We start from the raw sequence: 12,963 nt of genomic DNA, 5'->3' as shown, positions 1-12,963 counted from the left end.
ACAAATCTGTATTTTTTTTCTGTCTAAGGTAACAAAAATACCTATTACCTTGTTTGCTGTTTAGCTGACTTTCTGACCACTGCCTTTAAGCCTTGCCTAATTTGAAACTCGTCACAGGTGATGATTTCCCAGATTGTCATTTGCTAGTAGTATCTTTTCTCATACCTTATTTTCTGCTACCCAAGTCAAACATGCCCTGCCCACGACTGTTAGCTCATATTTGCTGAGCTGCTCTTCAGGTTGTCTTTTCCTTTCTCTTACATCTTCTTTATACTGTTTCTTAAACTGTCTTGTTCTATGCAATACAGTTAGGTCTAAGATACGGGATTAAATGGCAGGTATAAAACCAGGTCTAGCATTGCTGCAACTTGAACCTTGAATGACAAAAGTTTACCCAGGGAAGGAAATCCATAGTATATTCTGGATAAACTGTGGGTTCATAGAGAAAATTAATAATACTGGGGAAGAAACTTAGTGGATTGAAAGATATTAAAGTGACTTTGCTGAAATGCTTTAAGGTTAAATAATATATTCTGAAAAGTCACTTTTGTTCTATGATAAGGTGGGAGCTATATGTTAATTTCTTTTATTCCTGGATCATTTTCTCTCTCTCAGGTGTCATCGGCTGAATTTTTAGTACTACATTGAAATGAATATTCATCACTGAGATACAGATTTTGAAAGATCTACAGGGAAAAATTAAAAGAGAAAAAAAGAAACCAAACCTCTTTTCTTCCCCCTCTTTCTGCAGCTCTGAACATGCACAGCTCCCTCTGGTTAGCAAAGCAGCCCGCAGCATCCGTGTGCTCCTGGGCACAGGCTATGGGCTCTCCAGGGGTCCCACAGGTACTGGTTGGGACCAGGGGCCCTTGCCAGAGTTAAACACAAGTGTAAGAGTTTGCAGGATTTGGGCCTGCAGGAACAATGAGAAAAATAATATCCCAGTGGTTTCATAGCACACGAACTGGTGGCGAGGGGGCTAGCTCAAGTGCTCCTTCAGGGAAGCAAGGGTGCTTGAGCTCATCACCGTTCGTTGGTACCCATTTGGGGAGGTGGAGCGGTTACAGACCAGCTTGGTGCTGCTGTGAGCAGAACCGCAGAGTGATCCCAGTCTTCAAATGCCCTACGAGGACAGATAAAACCCACAAAAAATCAGAAAAAATGGGCAAAATGGCATTAGAGAGTGAGTGAAATTGTGTGGGTGTCAGACACCGGGAGCAGGAAGTGTAGGAAATAAGAGCAAAATGTGGGATAAAGTACAGTATTGCTCACGGTGACAAACAGCTCTCACTGCTGAACAGCCTGGTTTAAAAATCTGATAGATAAAATGGAGAAATAAGGTGAATCTCTTGGCTGGCAAGATAGGAGATTTTCACCAATATGCTTTTTAAAAGAGGTGTTTTAAAAGCAATCTCAGTGGGGTGTAGAACGATGCTACAAGAAATTGCACAAGGGATTTGCAATTTGCAAACAAGGGGAAACAACTTTCACAAAGGTGAATCTGGGATGCTGCAGCGAAACCCTACTGAGAGCCTGAGAGCTGGAGCTTCTGCGTGGCTCTTGGCTCCTGCTGCTTCCACTGCGATCAGTGAAATGCTCTCAATGGGACAGACACTGTTTGTTTAGAAATAACATTGCCATGATGTTAAGAACACTTCTGATTTTTTTTTTTTTTTTTTAGTCTTAACACAAGTCCTTTATGTTCTGTCTCGATAATGACACATGGAATTTTGGGCTCAGTGGGTAATAAAAAGGCTGCATTTAGTGCCACATAGTGGTAAAAATAATAGTTTCAGTGAGGGCGGATATTATGAAGCAGAGCAGACCTTTTAGATGCTAATGCTAAACTTGGAAAAGGAAAAATACATTTAAAAAAATTAGGATACACAAATCAACTGGTGACAAGCTTCATCTGAATTTGCTCTGCTGAGGATGGTTTATACCACTAGCTGGGTACACAATATAGGATATTCACATCTGTAATTCATAACCAGCTTCCTTTGCAATAAGGAAAGTGCTTTGCTCATTTATAGCCTTGCAGTGAGGGATGTGATACTGGAATCTGCCAGCTCTTGCAGGTGATGAGCTGCAGAGCAGTCACCAGGCAGGGACACATGGGTTTAGAGTTGTAAAGGTATCTCAAACAACTGAAATAATATGGAGTAGTCTCTGGAAAAAAAAGGCTAATTTGGGATCCCTGGATTGGGAAGACTTTTGTGCATTTTCATAATTAGTAGTTTTCTTGCTCAGGTAGTGCAGAGAAATATTACTGTTGCAAATAAAGCAAGTGATGTTACTTCTACAAGTGTAATAGATGTGAAGCAATTTATTTCTGGCCATCCAGGAACTCAGCAACCCTCTGAGTGTCATTCAGCATGATTTTGTGCCTCACTGTCATGCCACAAGGATTTGGGGACAGAAGGCAGACCCCTGCTCGAAGTGGGCTGTTGTATGAGCTTAGTCTGGAAATCTGTTCCCAGTGAGATGCCAGGGAGAAGGCATGAATGTGAGCAACACTCACTGGTTTTTGGTTGCATATTAAGTGGTCTCTCTCTGGTTTAACCCTGACCACAGGATAGCAGCACCCATTGCAACACCATTTGCAGCTGCACCAGCAAGCTGCTTCCACTCACAGCAGTTGTGGCTCTAACACTTCTCAGATGGGGAGACTCTCTGCAGGTATCTGGGCCAGGTACGGTGCTGGTGTCTGCACCAGCCACACATAGCATGAGGGGAACATGAGGTCTTACTGGAGTTAGGCAGCTCTGGTGGGGACGCTGCAACGATCACCAAGGGAAGCCCAACCCTTGGATCGCAACTGCTTGATCCAACTCAACGTGGCGGGGCAGAGAAGAGCAGAGCCTTTCCCGAAGCAGCTGGCAGTCACATCCATTAAAGGGTGTTGGGACACTGCGCCCTTGGTATTAGGAACAAAGTTTTAAGTGGTGTTTAGTCAGCACAGCCAAACCGAGGAACAAAATGCAGCTGGATGAAAGGACAGCTGTAACTCTTAAAACGGGCTGAAATAATCAAGTAGGCCCGAAAAGATGAAAATTTATCTTGAAAAATATGAATACACTTAAATATATGTATGCTTATACACGGTTATGAATGGATCAAACCTATGGCTTAACTTCAGACTCAGGAAACACAGGGAAACCAAGTTCTTGGTCCAGCTCCAGGTATGCAACTTGACCAGTTAGCTCATTGTACCAGGCTTCAGCAGGAAGAGGAAAATGTTTTTGTAGTTAAAGTAGCACGCTGCAGCTACAGAGCTCTTGTTCCTACGTTTGCTGCGTGGCGTGATCTCCAGCCGGAGCTGGAACGCTGCACAAAACCACTGTGTAGCCGCACAGGGGGTTGCCAGAGCCTCTACCTGCACAGCATGTTTGCACATGCAGTAGGACAGGGAATGACCTGGCTGTTGGCATAAGATGGGAATAGCACCAAACTGAAGATAAAGGAATGGATTTTTTTTTTTGCCGTTTGCACTGGGATGCTCACCTGCAAAGTGCTCCAAAATACCACTGGGTTGAGTCTTCGTCGAGCTGCAGTCACAGCTGATGCCTGTTGCCTGCTGCACTGAAAGCAAACTCTTCCACTTCTCCACACAGATGTTTTTCAGGTAAAGAAGCAAGAACTGCTGTCATTAGTCTTGCTTCATGCAGAAATATGGCATGCTATTTGGTGGGTATTTAAATTTATTTAAGATTAAATGATTATAATGTGCAACCCTACCTACATTGCCAATGGTATAGTAATATTATAGTGGTACAGAAACCTTATCATGTTACAGGAAGTAAATCCATCTGAGCTGAGTGACATGGCTGACCAGCACAAAAAATTGCATAGAATCCTCCATGCTGGGAAAAAAAAAAAGTTTGGGTTTGTTTGTTTTTTTTTAACAGAGAGGGAGCCTACATGGCAGGCCTGCAACAACCACGCAGCTGAGGGTACCAAACAGGCTGAAAGGCAGTCCCAGTGAGAGCCGTCCCGTACAGCTGTGGTGCACACACGTAGATTTAGGCTGCAGTCTCCATCAGCTGAAGCTTGGCAGGCTGCATCCCAGAGATGCTGCTGTGTAAAAGCAGCCTCCAGCTGACTCATGGCTCCAGCAGCATTTACCCTGGTGCGGCCTCTGCGCTGGGATGAATATTGAGCCTTTTGGCTAAGAACAGAATTTTTAAAAGCAGAAAAAAGAGGAAATACACTCGTGAGTTAGTGGGAACCATTAAACCCAGGCTCTTTTACAAAGGAACAGAAATTAATATTCAAGACAGGGAAGTAAGCACACTAGAATTTATTTTTACGGCCCATCGTGCTTGTAAACTGCATGGGGGTACACGGAAGAAGTGAAGGGATCCATATCGCTAGCATATGGAGCACAGGCAAAGACAGATTCTTGTGAGCAGTTTGACACTTATTTGGCTGCATTCTGCTCAAAATAGTTGTGACAGCAGCAAGTCAGAGCTGCCACAAAGAGGATAAATTCTTTGAAGTCCACTTGGGAATCGCCATTTTCATCCAAGTTCTTGAAGACTCTATCAATGGCGTCCTTGTCCTTCCCCGACTGCAAAAGAAAAGGAGCAGGTTGAGGGGAGAGGTGGCACAAACCCTAACGCAGCACCATAACTACCTGCACCCCAAAGAAGGGGCCTGGTGGGGCTCCGGGCCCTGGCCGAGGCGTGAAGGAGGGCGCGGGGAGCATGAGGCTGGTGCCAGCTTGGGCATATTGTACCTTTCCCTGGGGTGTGATGGAGGTGTAATGGCTCCTGCACACAGCCTTGCCCCAGGCCTGCCTGTAGTGTCATGTTATCATGTTTTCTGCTAGTGAGACCTTTTTTTTTTATTAATTCTCTTTGCTTGCTTTGTGCATTATATCTCTGAGTACAAAGCCGTGAGCTCCTTTGCACTGTCTTTAGCTGATACCACTGCTCAGCGCCCAGCACAGAACATGGGCCACGTCCCCAGCAGCCGTACCTCCACTTGCCCATCTCGGCAGGAGCCGCCTGCCTCCTTCTCCAGCCGCCTTCCCACGGAACTCATGCCACTGCCAGGGTCAGGCCCAGGCCTGTGGGGAAAGGGCAGAGGTTGGGGGGGCTTTGGACTGTGGTGGGCGCAAGCGTGAGTCCGGCATCCTCACCGCGCGGGTGCAGGCCTGCGTCTTCCCACCCCCTGCACAGCAGAAGCGAGCACATCACCCGCCCCTTCCGAAAGCCTGTGCTCTGGGGTTTATTACACCTGGGAGCTGTGATCGCACACTGGCATGGAGAGGCATGTTTTCAACGTTTAAAACATTTTTTGTGGCTAACCTGTGTGATGCAGAGCCCTGAGGACATTTCCCAGCTGAATGACATGCTGTGCAATCCCCATCCGCTCCCATGGAAAGGCTCAGCCGGAGCTGCGGCCGTTGGCAGCTCTGCAAAATGATGCGTTCCTGGGGCAAATGGCAGATTTAAGCTCTGTTTAGCACTGCCACCCCAGCAAAGATGCGAACAGCCTCAAAAGTGCTTTGCGTGCTCCTCTGGCCTTGGCACCCGGCCCAAGCTGCTGGCAGGAGCTGGGGTCCGCGGAGGCACCTCCTGAAGCAAGCGTGGTGCTCAGCTCCTGATCCGGCAGGGAAAAATATCAGACAAGTCTTTTTTCTTTCTCAGTTGCTGTAATTCTGATGGGCTGACTGAACCAGCCTATCTCGAGGCTGATGTTAAGCAAGGCACCATTCAAGTAAAATATTTTTTTTTTAATTTTGCCCAAATAAAAAAAAAAAAACAAGTTTTTTTTTTTTCCTAAAGTAGCTGACAGGAGGGCTTTTTGGCGTGAGTCCCTACACTGATTAACTCCAGTGATTTTAGAAAACGCAGTTTTAAAAATAAACAAAGGATGGCACTAGAGACCTACCTAATGTAGGAAAAAACCATGTGGATTTTGTTGATGCTAAACAAAAAACAAATTCGATTTTATACTAGAAAGAAATTATAAAAACTCTCGGGAAATTTCCAGGAATTTAAAATAATTACTACCTTAATTGAAATCTGATGAAACTCGATGATGATGATCTAATTAACTACATTTCTTGTTCTGTAATTTCATGTTTCACTTCTTTAAATATATGCACTTTTAAAATCACTAGAAATGAAAAGTTTCCTAGATTTGACTGATGAATGTGTCTGGAAGGTTTTATACCTTTTCACTTTGCAAATTGCAATCAGTTTTAATTTTATAAGCAAATATTTTAAATTATTCAGTGAAATATATTAACTAGTCTTAGCCTCTGAATTACTTCTGAACTGCACATATGGGAATTATTTTTTTGTGAACTCTTTATAACCGAGTCCAATGCTTCGGCCCTGTGATGTGGATTCATTTCTGCCTCTGCTTGATTCAAGACCTTTCCAGGTAGCTGTGAGCTCTGTCAGGTATGGCCAATTCTAAGACCAGAAATCTATATGAATATTTAGAGACTCTGTTTCCCAGAACATTCTTGCAAATACAAAAATATTTATAGAAATGTCAGTAAATAAAATGCAAGTAAAACTTTTTTTTTTTCTGAAGTCAGGCTTATTTTCTTTTCTTTCTTTTTTTTTTTTTTTTTTTTTTTTTGGTGCAGTTATTAGCCTGCAAGGCAAGACATTGTTGATTTAAATTTATTTTAAGTACTGGCATAAAATATTATTTTGTGGGGATTTTTTTTTTTTCTCAAATATGTGAAATAGGAGGAGAAATGGAGAGTAGAACATAAGAGGACATTCAGCTAGTTATCTCCCTGGAAAATTCCAATTCTTTTTCAGTTTCAGGAAGTAAGTAGAACCAGCAGGAGCAGCTGTGGGGAACCGGAAAAGGCGGTGCCTGGCCAGTACCACAGTCAGGTACGACCTTTGAGCATCATCCCATTTGGTAGCTGTCTAGTGCAGAGATCCTCAACCTTTTTTAGACTAAATGTCAAGTTTCTGGGGGATTTCCATGCCCCCTTAGAACTGCGAGTTTGTTGTTGGTTTTGGATTTCTTTACGTGGAAGTGCTTAGATAACATACGGCTGCATGAGCAGGAATGGGATGCTTCCTGTGACGCTGCTGGGTCACCACTGATCTGTTTTCCAGAGTTGTTTTTTTTCAGAGACATTTTCATCTATCCCCCCAGAGCCATCCAGGTTCTTATTCTGAATACTGCGTCTGTATTTCATTTGTGAGTCGTAAATCCAGCAGGCACGGATTTCATACGGTGATTTCATATAGCCTGCCTGGAAATATTCTAAATTGTGTCAAGTACCCTGGCTGCAGTGCCCTGAAATAGTTGTTAAAAAATGGAATTATACTGGATACAAGAAGTGGTAGCCACCATTGGAACATTTGGTTCTAGGCTTCTGCAATTCAGAATAAAAACTGTACTGATAGGTAAGCGTTACTCCTCGTAACTGTGTGGAGAGAACAAGACATTTAAAAGTGTTTTCTGGATTTCTAGTGAAGGGAAGCAAATGAAAATCACTTCAAAATGAAAAGCATTTTGTCTTCCAGGCAGCTAAAGCTTTTACTATAATATATTAAGCATTTTGAATACCTGGTAAGACAATTTTATATATATATATAAATATATATATATAACCTACTTAAATGCACGTGATTGCTTACAAATCTATGTTGTAAAATACTTTCTTTTACTATTAAAGACAAATGCAAAACACTTTGAGTTCATCTGTTGTTCTTGTTTATGCCTCATTTTGATGTGCATAGTGAATATTTAGTACAAATACCCAGAGAAAGTAAGTGTATAAATATTTAGAGAGATTCCCCATCTGCAATGAAGATCTTCAATGGCTGACAACATAAGCACCCTCACAGCAGCTGTGACATGACATGAGCTTATAAATCCAGGGATAAAGAGAACAAGTAGGTGAATTCTGAAGATGAAACACAATCTATTTCAAAGCCATTGTCCTGATAACTCGAGTGATGAATTTAGTAAACAAGGAATGGCCCTGAATATTAGAATCAGTTTTACACAGTATGTGCAAAAACTTTTTCATTTAAAATTTTTCTACAACCCGTTGCATATTTCCAGATGTAATTTCCCCTATAATGTACTAAACCCTGTGTCTGCAGGCAGCCCTTCCACCCACTCACAGAAACAATGCCGCGCTGTTCTCTTACCGAGAGGAAGTTTGGGAGCTCTTTTTCCAGGAGCGTCTTCAGTTCTGCTTTGCTGAGGGTTTGCCTGTTGCCGTCAGTCTTTGCGTACTTGTCAAAGACAGCAATGGTCATTCCCATGGCAGTTTCCAGCTGGGACATGTTGCTGCTGGAGTGTGGCTTTCCTCTGAACAGGAACAGCCTCAGGGCTCTCTCAGAGGATGGAGACTGGTCTTATTCTGAGGTGCTTTATGCAGCTGTCGCATCCAATCAATGGTGGCACACCAGAGGGACAGTTGTCCCTTAGCAAACATCCGTATTGAGCACTGCTTGACATACACACCTCTGTGCTAACAGCTATTCAAAACTCAAACTTTATCATGCTGGTGTGGCTGGTACAACCAGTTCCTCACCAGTAGAAACCAGCCTCTCCTTCAAGATACACAGTGTGACTAACAAACGAAAATCAGATTTTCATACTGGCTGTTTGCACAAGAATCAGATTTGTTCCTTCAAATATACCCATCTGAGCAGAAGGTTGATAGCCCAGCTTCGGCAGAGTATACACTGGCCTGCTCAGGAGGAAGAGGAACATCTCACTTCTCCTTCCCTACCACAGTTAGGGACTCTACGAAGTGCTGCCTGCGCAGAGCCAAGAGCAGACACAGACTGCCCTCTCTTCCATGGAGAGGATCTTGTTGCAGACCAGATGGCTCACCAGCACACACCTTGGAGGGGGATTCACCAGATCAAAAGTAGAGGTCTGTGATGCACACAGCTAACTTGGTCCCCCTGGGCTTGCACTCAGGCCAGAGTGGATGTCTGAACCAGGTCTGATGAACCAATCATAGAATTATAGAATCTTAAGATTGGAAGAGACCTCCAAGATCATCAAGTCCAACCATCAACCTAACACCACCATGCCTACTAAACCATGTCCTGAAGTGCCATATCTACACATTCTGTGAACACCTCCAGGGATGGTGACTCCACCACTTCCTTGGGCAGCCTATTTCAGTGCCTGACCGCTCTTTCAGTATAGAAGTAACCAACATCTCTCCAGGGCCGGTAAAGGGAGCCTTGCAGAACTTGCTTAGATGGGGATATCTGAAGGAATAAATCTGATACTTGAGCAAACAGCTGGTATCAAAATCCATCTTGATCTGCAGTGAAATAACTTGTTATTTACCCCATGCAGTGTCAAACCTTGCAATAAAATAGACTGTACCGAAAACAAAAGGTTAATTTGAAGTCCTGTGGTCCTCTGTGGCTTCTGATGAACATTGTGATTCGCTTGAAAACCATCATTAAAATGCCAAACACACTGGACCCACAACTACACTCAACAGAGCTGTTTGAAGGCCTGCACTGGGAGCTGCGCGGTACATGGGCAGTGTTCGCTCAGCTGATGAGCTGATGAGCTACAGCTACACTGAGTTTTGAACAAGGCAAAATTTCTGGCCAACAGAAGACTCTGGTTATGGATTCCCAAAATTAAACCTGAATTTGGATGTCTTTGGACATATCTCTGCATGCCTGAAGCTAAGTTCCCACTCATGTTATGCTATAGACAAGTTAGCAAAAAGGGGTTTTTAATTGAGAAAAATTTTAACATTTAAACTCCTTTCTCCCAGACATCTATAGTTCCCCAGGCAAAACCTGTCCTGTAACATCCACAACATTTCAGAGCAAGACTACACATCACAAGTACATGGAAATCTAGTACCTTTCTGAAACAAAAACCCCACGATTTTCCATCTTACATTCTCCACCAAGGGATTTTGCATGTCCCAGAAAATCACAGCAACATCTCAGGCTGCATGCTTTATTCAAGCAGTTCATGAGAACTGTGACTTCAATCTCATGACATAGTTGCAACTGATTTGTATTAAGTGGTAAGGGTTTTAAGCAATGTTGGAAGTTTTTACATTCAAGTGTACATTGAAACCTGTGAGGTTCCTTCAGAAGAGAGCAAACAACTGGCCCTTGTTAGCTATGAGCACCATGTTTGCATGCACACAGTGGCAGTCGCTAGTGTGTCAAGTGCCAGGAACTTTTCGTTGTCCTTTTCTGACATATATCTGCAACATGAATATTAAACATGGCTATTAAAGAAAAATAAATTCCTCCCTCTAAAGGAAAACCTAACAAAATAAAACGTTTACTTCATGCATTCTCATGACTTTTAATCATGAGCATTGGTGCTAGTTTTACAGGAGAAAGAAAAAAAGTGCCCCGAAAAGGCAGAGGGGGAGATCATCAGCTTCGGTCCACAGCGTGTCAGTATGTCCACACCTTTGCTACGTAACCTGGCAGCAAAGGTGTTCTCATTCCTGACGCATTTTACTCTGCGAAAAAAGTTGATACACAGTTTTTGAGAAAACCACTCAAAAGTGCTAAAACACAAAATAAACCACAGGGCTTGAATTTCTACAAACTGAACGGTCACCATGGTAGCACTGCCTGGTTGGCTTTTTTCTTTTTTTTAATGTGTCATATTTGTATTCACGCATGTACACAGACATCAGTACTGCTCAGACTTTTCAATTCACACTTTTTATTGTTTAAATATTTTCTAACAGTTCATGTTTCATTAAAAATACCGATTCTGTGCACAAGGCACAGTTTATTACAGCTGTTTGCAAACACAAAGCAGAGTACAAATAGGAGGCACACACAGGAGAGCAAGCAGCATTCTGATGCCAACCCATCTGTCCAGCTCCCCACTGGGCTTGTTTATATTTCAAATTATTCTTTTAAAGTAAACAATATCCATTATTTGCTTCTTTCAGGTTTCTTTCTTCAAAGAATGGTATTGGCAACAGCTTGGATGAGTATTTACCCAGGGCCTATACAGAATTAGGTCTTGCTGTTCCTGACTTGGGCCAAAAGTTTAAATTATTTATGTGATACAAGCGTGGATTGTCACACACGTAATTTTCAAAACCCATTCAGATATACTAAAGTTTTATGGCGTTTGGCCAGATGTTCAGGCTTACATCAGATTTGTGTGACCTTGTGCTCATTTTCTCTTAGAGAATAAATTTTATCCTATACTCTTTGCAGCAGCATCTGTTTTGAAAAAGTCTGAATAAATACATTTATCAGCTGTACTCTGAAGAGCCATTGATGTCCCAGCCAGCTGAAAAGCTGAAATGGGAGAGCTGAAATGTTAAACTTATCATCCCTTATTATCCCATAACGCTTATTCCAAAAGGTGCAGGAAGTTACATGAGAAGGTCTTTTTGGAGAATTTCCACAAATCTGTTATGTGTCTCAATGAAAGAGGCAAGGGAGGAAGAAAACACAACCCGAAATGATGAATTCACTATTTTTCTTAAGTTGTATCTTGGCAGTGGTACGAAAAGCTCTTTATTTTTCTTCTAGGAAGACGATAACATCTGAACCATAAACAAGCATTGCATGTTTCACACCGAGATAAAATTATCAAAAAACCTCAAATTTTCCACTGTCCTGGATTGTCTGTTGAACTTAGAGTGTCAACACACTTTATTTACTAAAGAGCAAGGGTTTCCTTTGCACTGCTTCTGAAGACTTGTGCCAAGTCTGGTTAACAGGTTTTAAAGGTCATTTCATTTCTGCAATGCATGGTAAATTTATTTACGTCTAGTGATTAAATGATGCAGTTACTACATTGTTTTGCAAAAAAGAAAGATTAGACTGAACAGGCATGGATGAGGTATAGGCAGAAGAGGAATTTGTACAAGCCCAACGGATGTTCAGTGACACATCGTATAGGTTCTGTTAACTATATGTGTACAGGTTTTCATTATTTTACATATTTCACAAATGCAATTAAATAAGCTCATATACTGTTTAAGTGAAGTTTAAAAGCAGGTAAAATGGAGAAGACCAAGGTCAAGTAACTGGCTGTGTGAGTTTCTGAGTTGAGATTTGGGGTAATAACACTGTTGTCTGGCAAAGCCGTACCACGGGAAACATACTTTCCTCATTGTATATTGACTCTGCTCAAACAAATTTATTAGTGCACTAGACATACCACATTAGCCTGTAAAATCCATGAATATATTACGGCCAATAAATTAGTATTTGCAGGGTAAATACTTCTGTCTAATTTTCAATCCTTGATTTAATGATTTCCTGGATGCTATTTTTACAGTGTTTTTTATACTTCAGTTTTAAGGTTCATGATATTAAAGCTTCTAATTTTTTTTTTTTTTGTAATGACAGAGAGGTTACACCCTAAGGTAACTGAATATTGTCCACTCAAGTGCTGTAGTCATGATTGCTATGTACCGTGATTCCTCAGCCAGTCTCACACAAGCAGTCCAACTGTCATTTGTTCTACCTTAACACTTATAAAATCCTACTTGGATATAAGCCTATCATGCTGAGCTGTGGTGAGCATAGCAATGCTCTATGGCATGGTCAGAAAGAATAGGCAAAAAATTCAAAGAAAAAGAAGACAAAGAAGAAAAAAAAGAAAAAAGAAAAAAGAAAAAAGAAAAGAGAGAAAAAGAAAAGAAAAAAGAAAAGAGGAAAGAAAAGAGAAAAAAGAAAAGGGAAAAGAAAAGAGAAAAGAGAAAAAAGAGAAAAAAAGAAAAGAGGAAAAAAAGATAAAATTAAAAAGGAAAACAGAAAAGGAAACAAGCTGCAAAAGAGGATGGTTGTTTTGTAAGCTTTAAAACAGCCTGAGTGAACCTTTTAAAGGAAGCTCCTATTTGTCAGAGAGAGGCAAAGACATGCAAGAACTGCTGAGTCAATTCCAAGAAAGCTTTGAAAAGAGTTTAAATGCAAAGAGGAATATTTTGGCCACATTAAGCTCTCATGAACTAAGAAAAACTCTTTCCTGTATTGTACA

The 12,963-nt window shown here is 41.8% G+C and overlaps 1 protein-coding gene across 1 annotated transcript; it reads right to left on the bottom strand.

Moving 5' to 3' along the window:
- Window positions 1–4,285: 4,285 nt before the first annotated feature.
- S100P (S100 calcium binding protein P) lies at window positions 4,286–8,282 on the bottom strand. Its single transcript, XM_086747352.1, has 2 exons — window positions 8,145–8,282; window positions 4,286–4,570 (listed from the first exon to the last, which is right to left on the bottom strand). Exons 1-2 carry the CDS (start codon window positions 8,280–8,282, stop codon window positions 4,421–4,423), a joined length of 288 nt encoding a protein of 95 aa, XP_086603478.1. The 3' UTR covers window positions 4,286–4,420.
- Window positions 8,283–12,963: the final 4,681 nt, after the last annotated feature.

This window comes from Chlamydotis macqueenii, chromosome 4, assembly GCF_036417535.1.
Source record: "Chlamydotis macqueenii isolate bChlMac1 chromosome 4, bChlMac1.mat, whole genome shotgun sequence".
NCBI classification, from domain to species: Eukaryota; Metazoa; Chordata; class Aves; order Otidiformes; family Otididae; genus Chlamydotis; species Chlamydotis macqueenii.
Note: the sequence above shows the minus strand (reverse complement) of the source record. Positions and strands in the feature narration are given on the sequence as shown.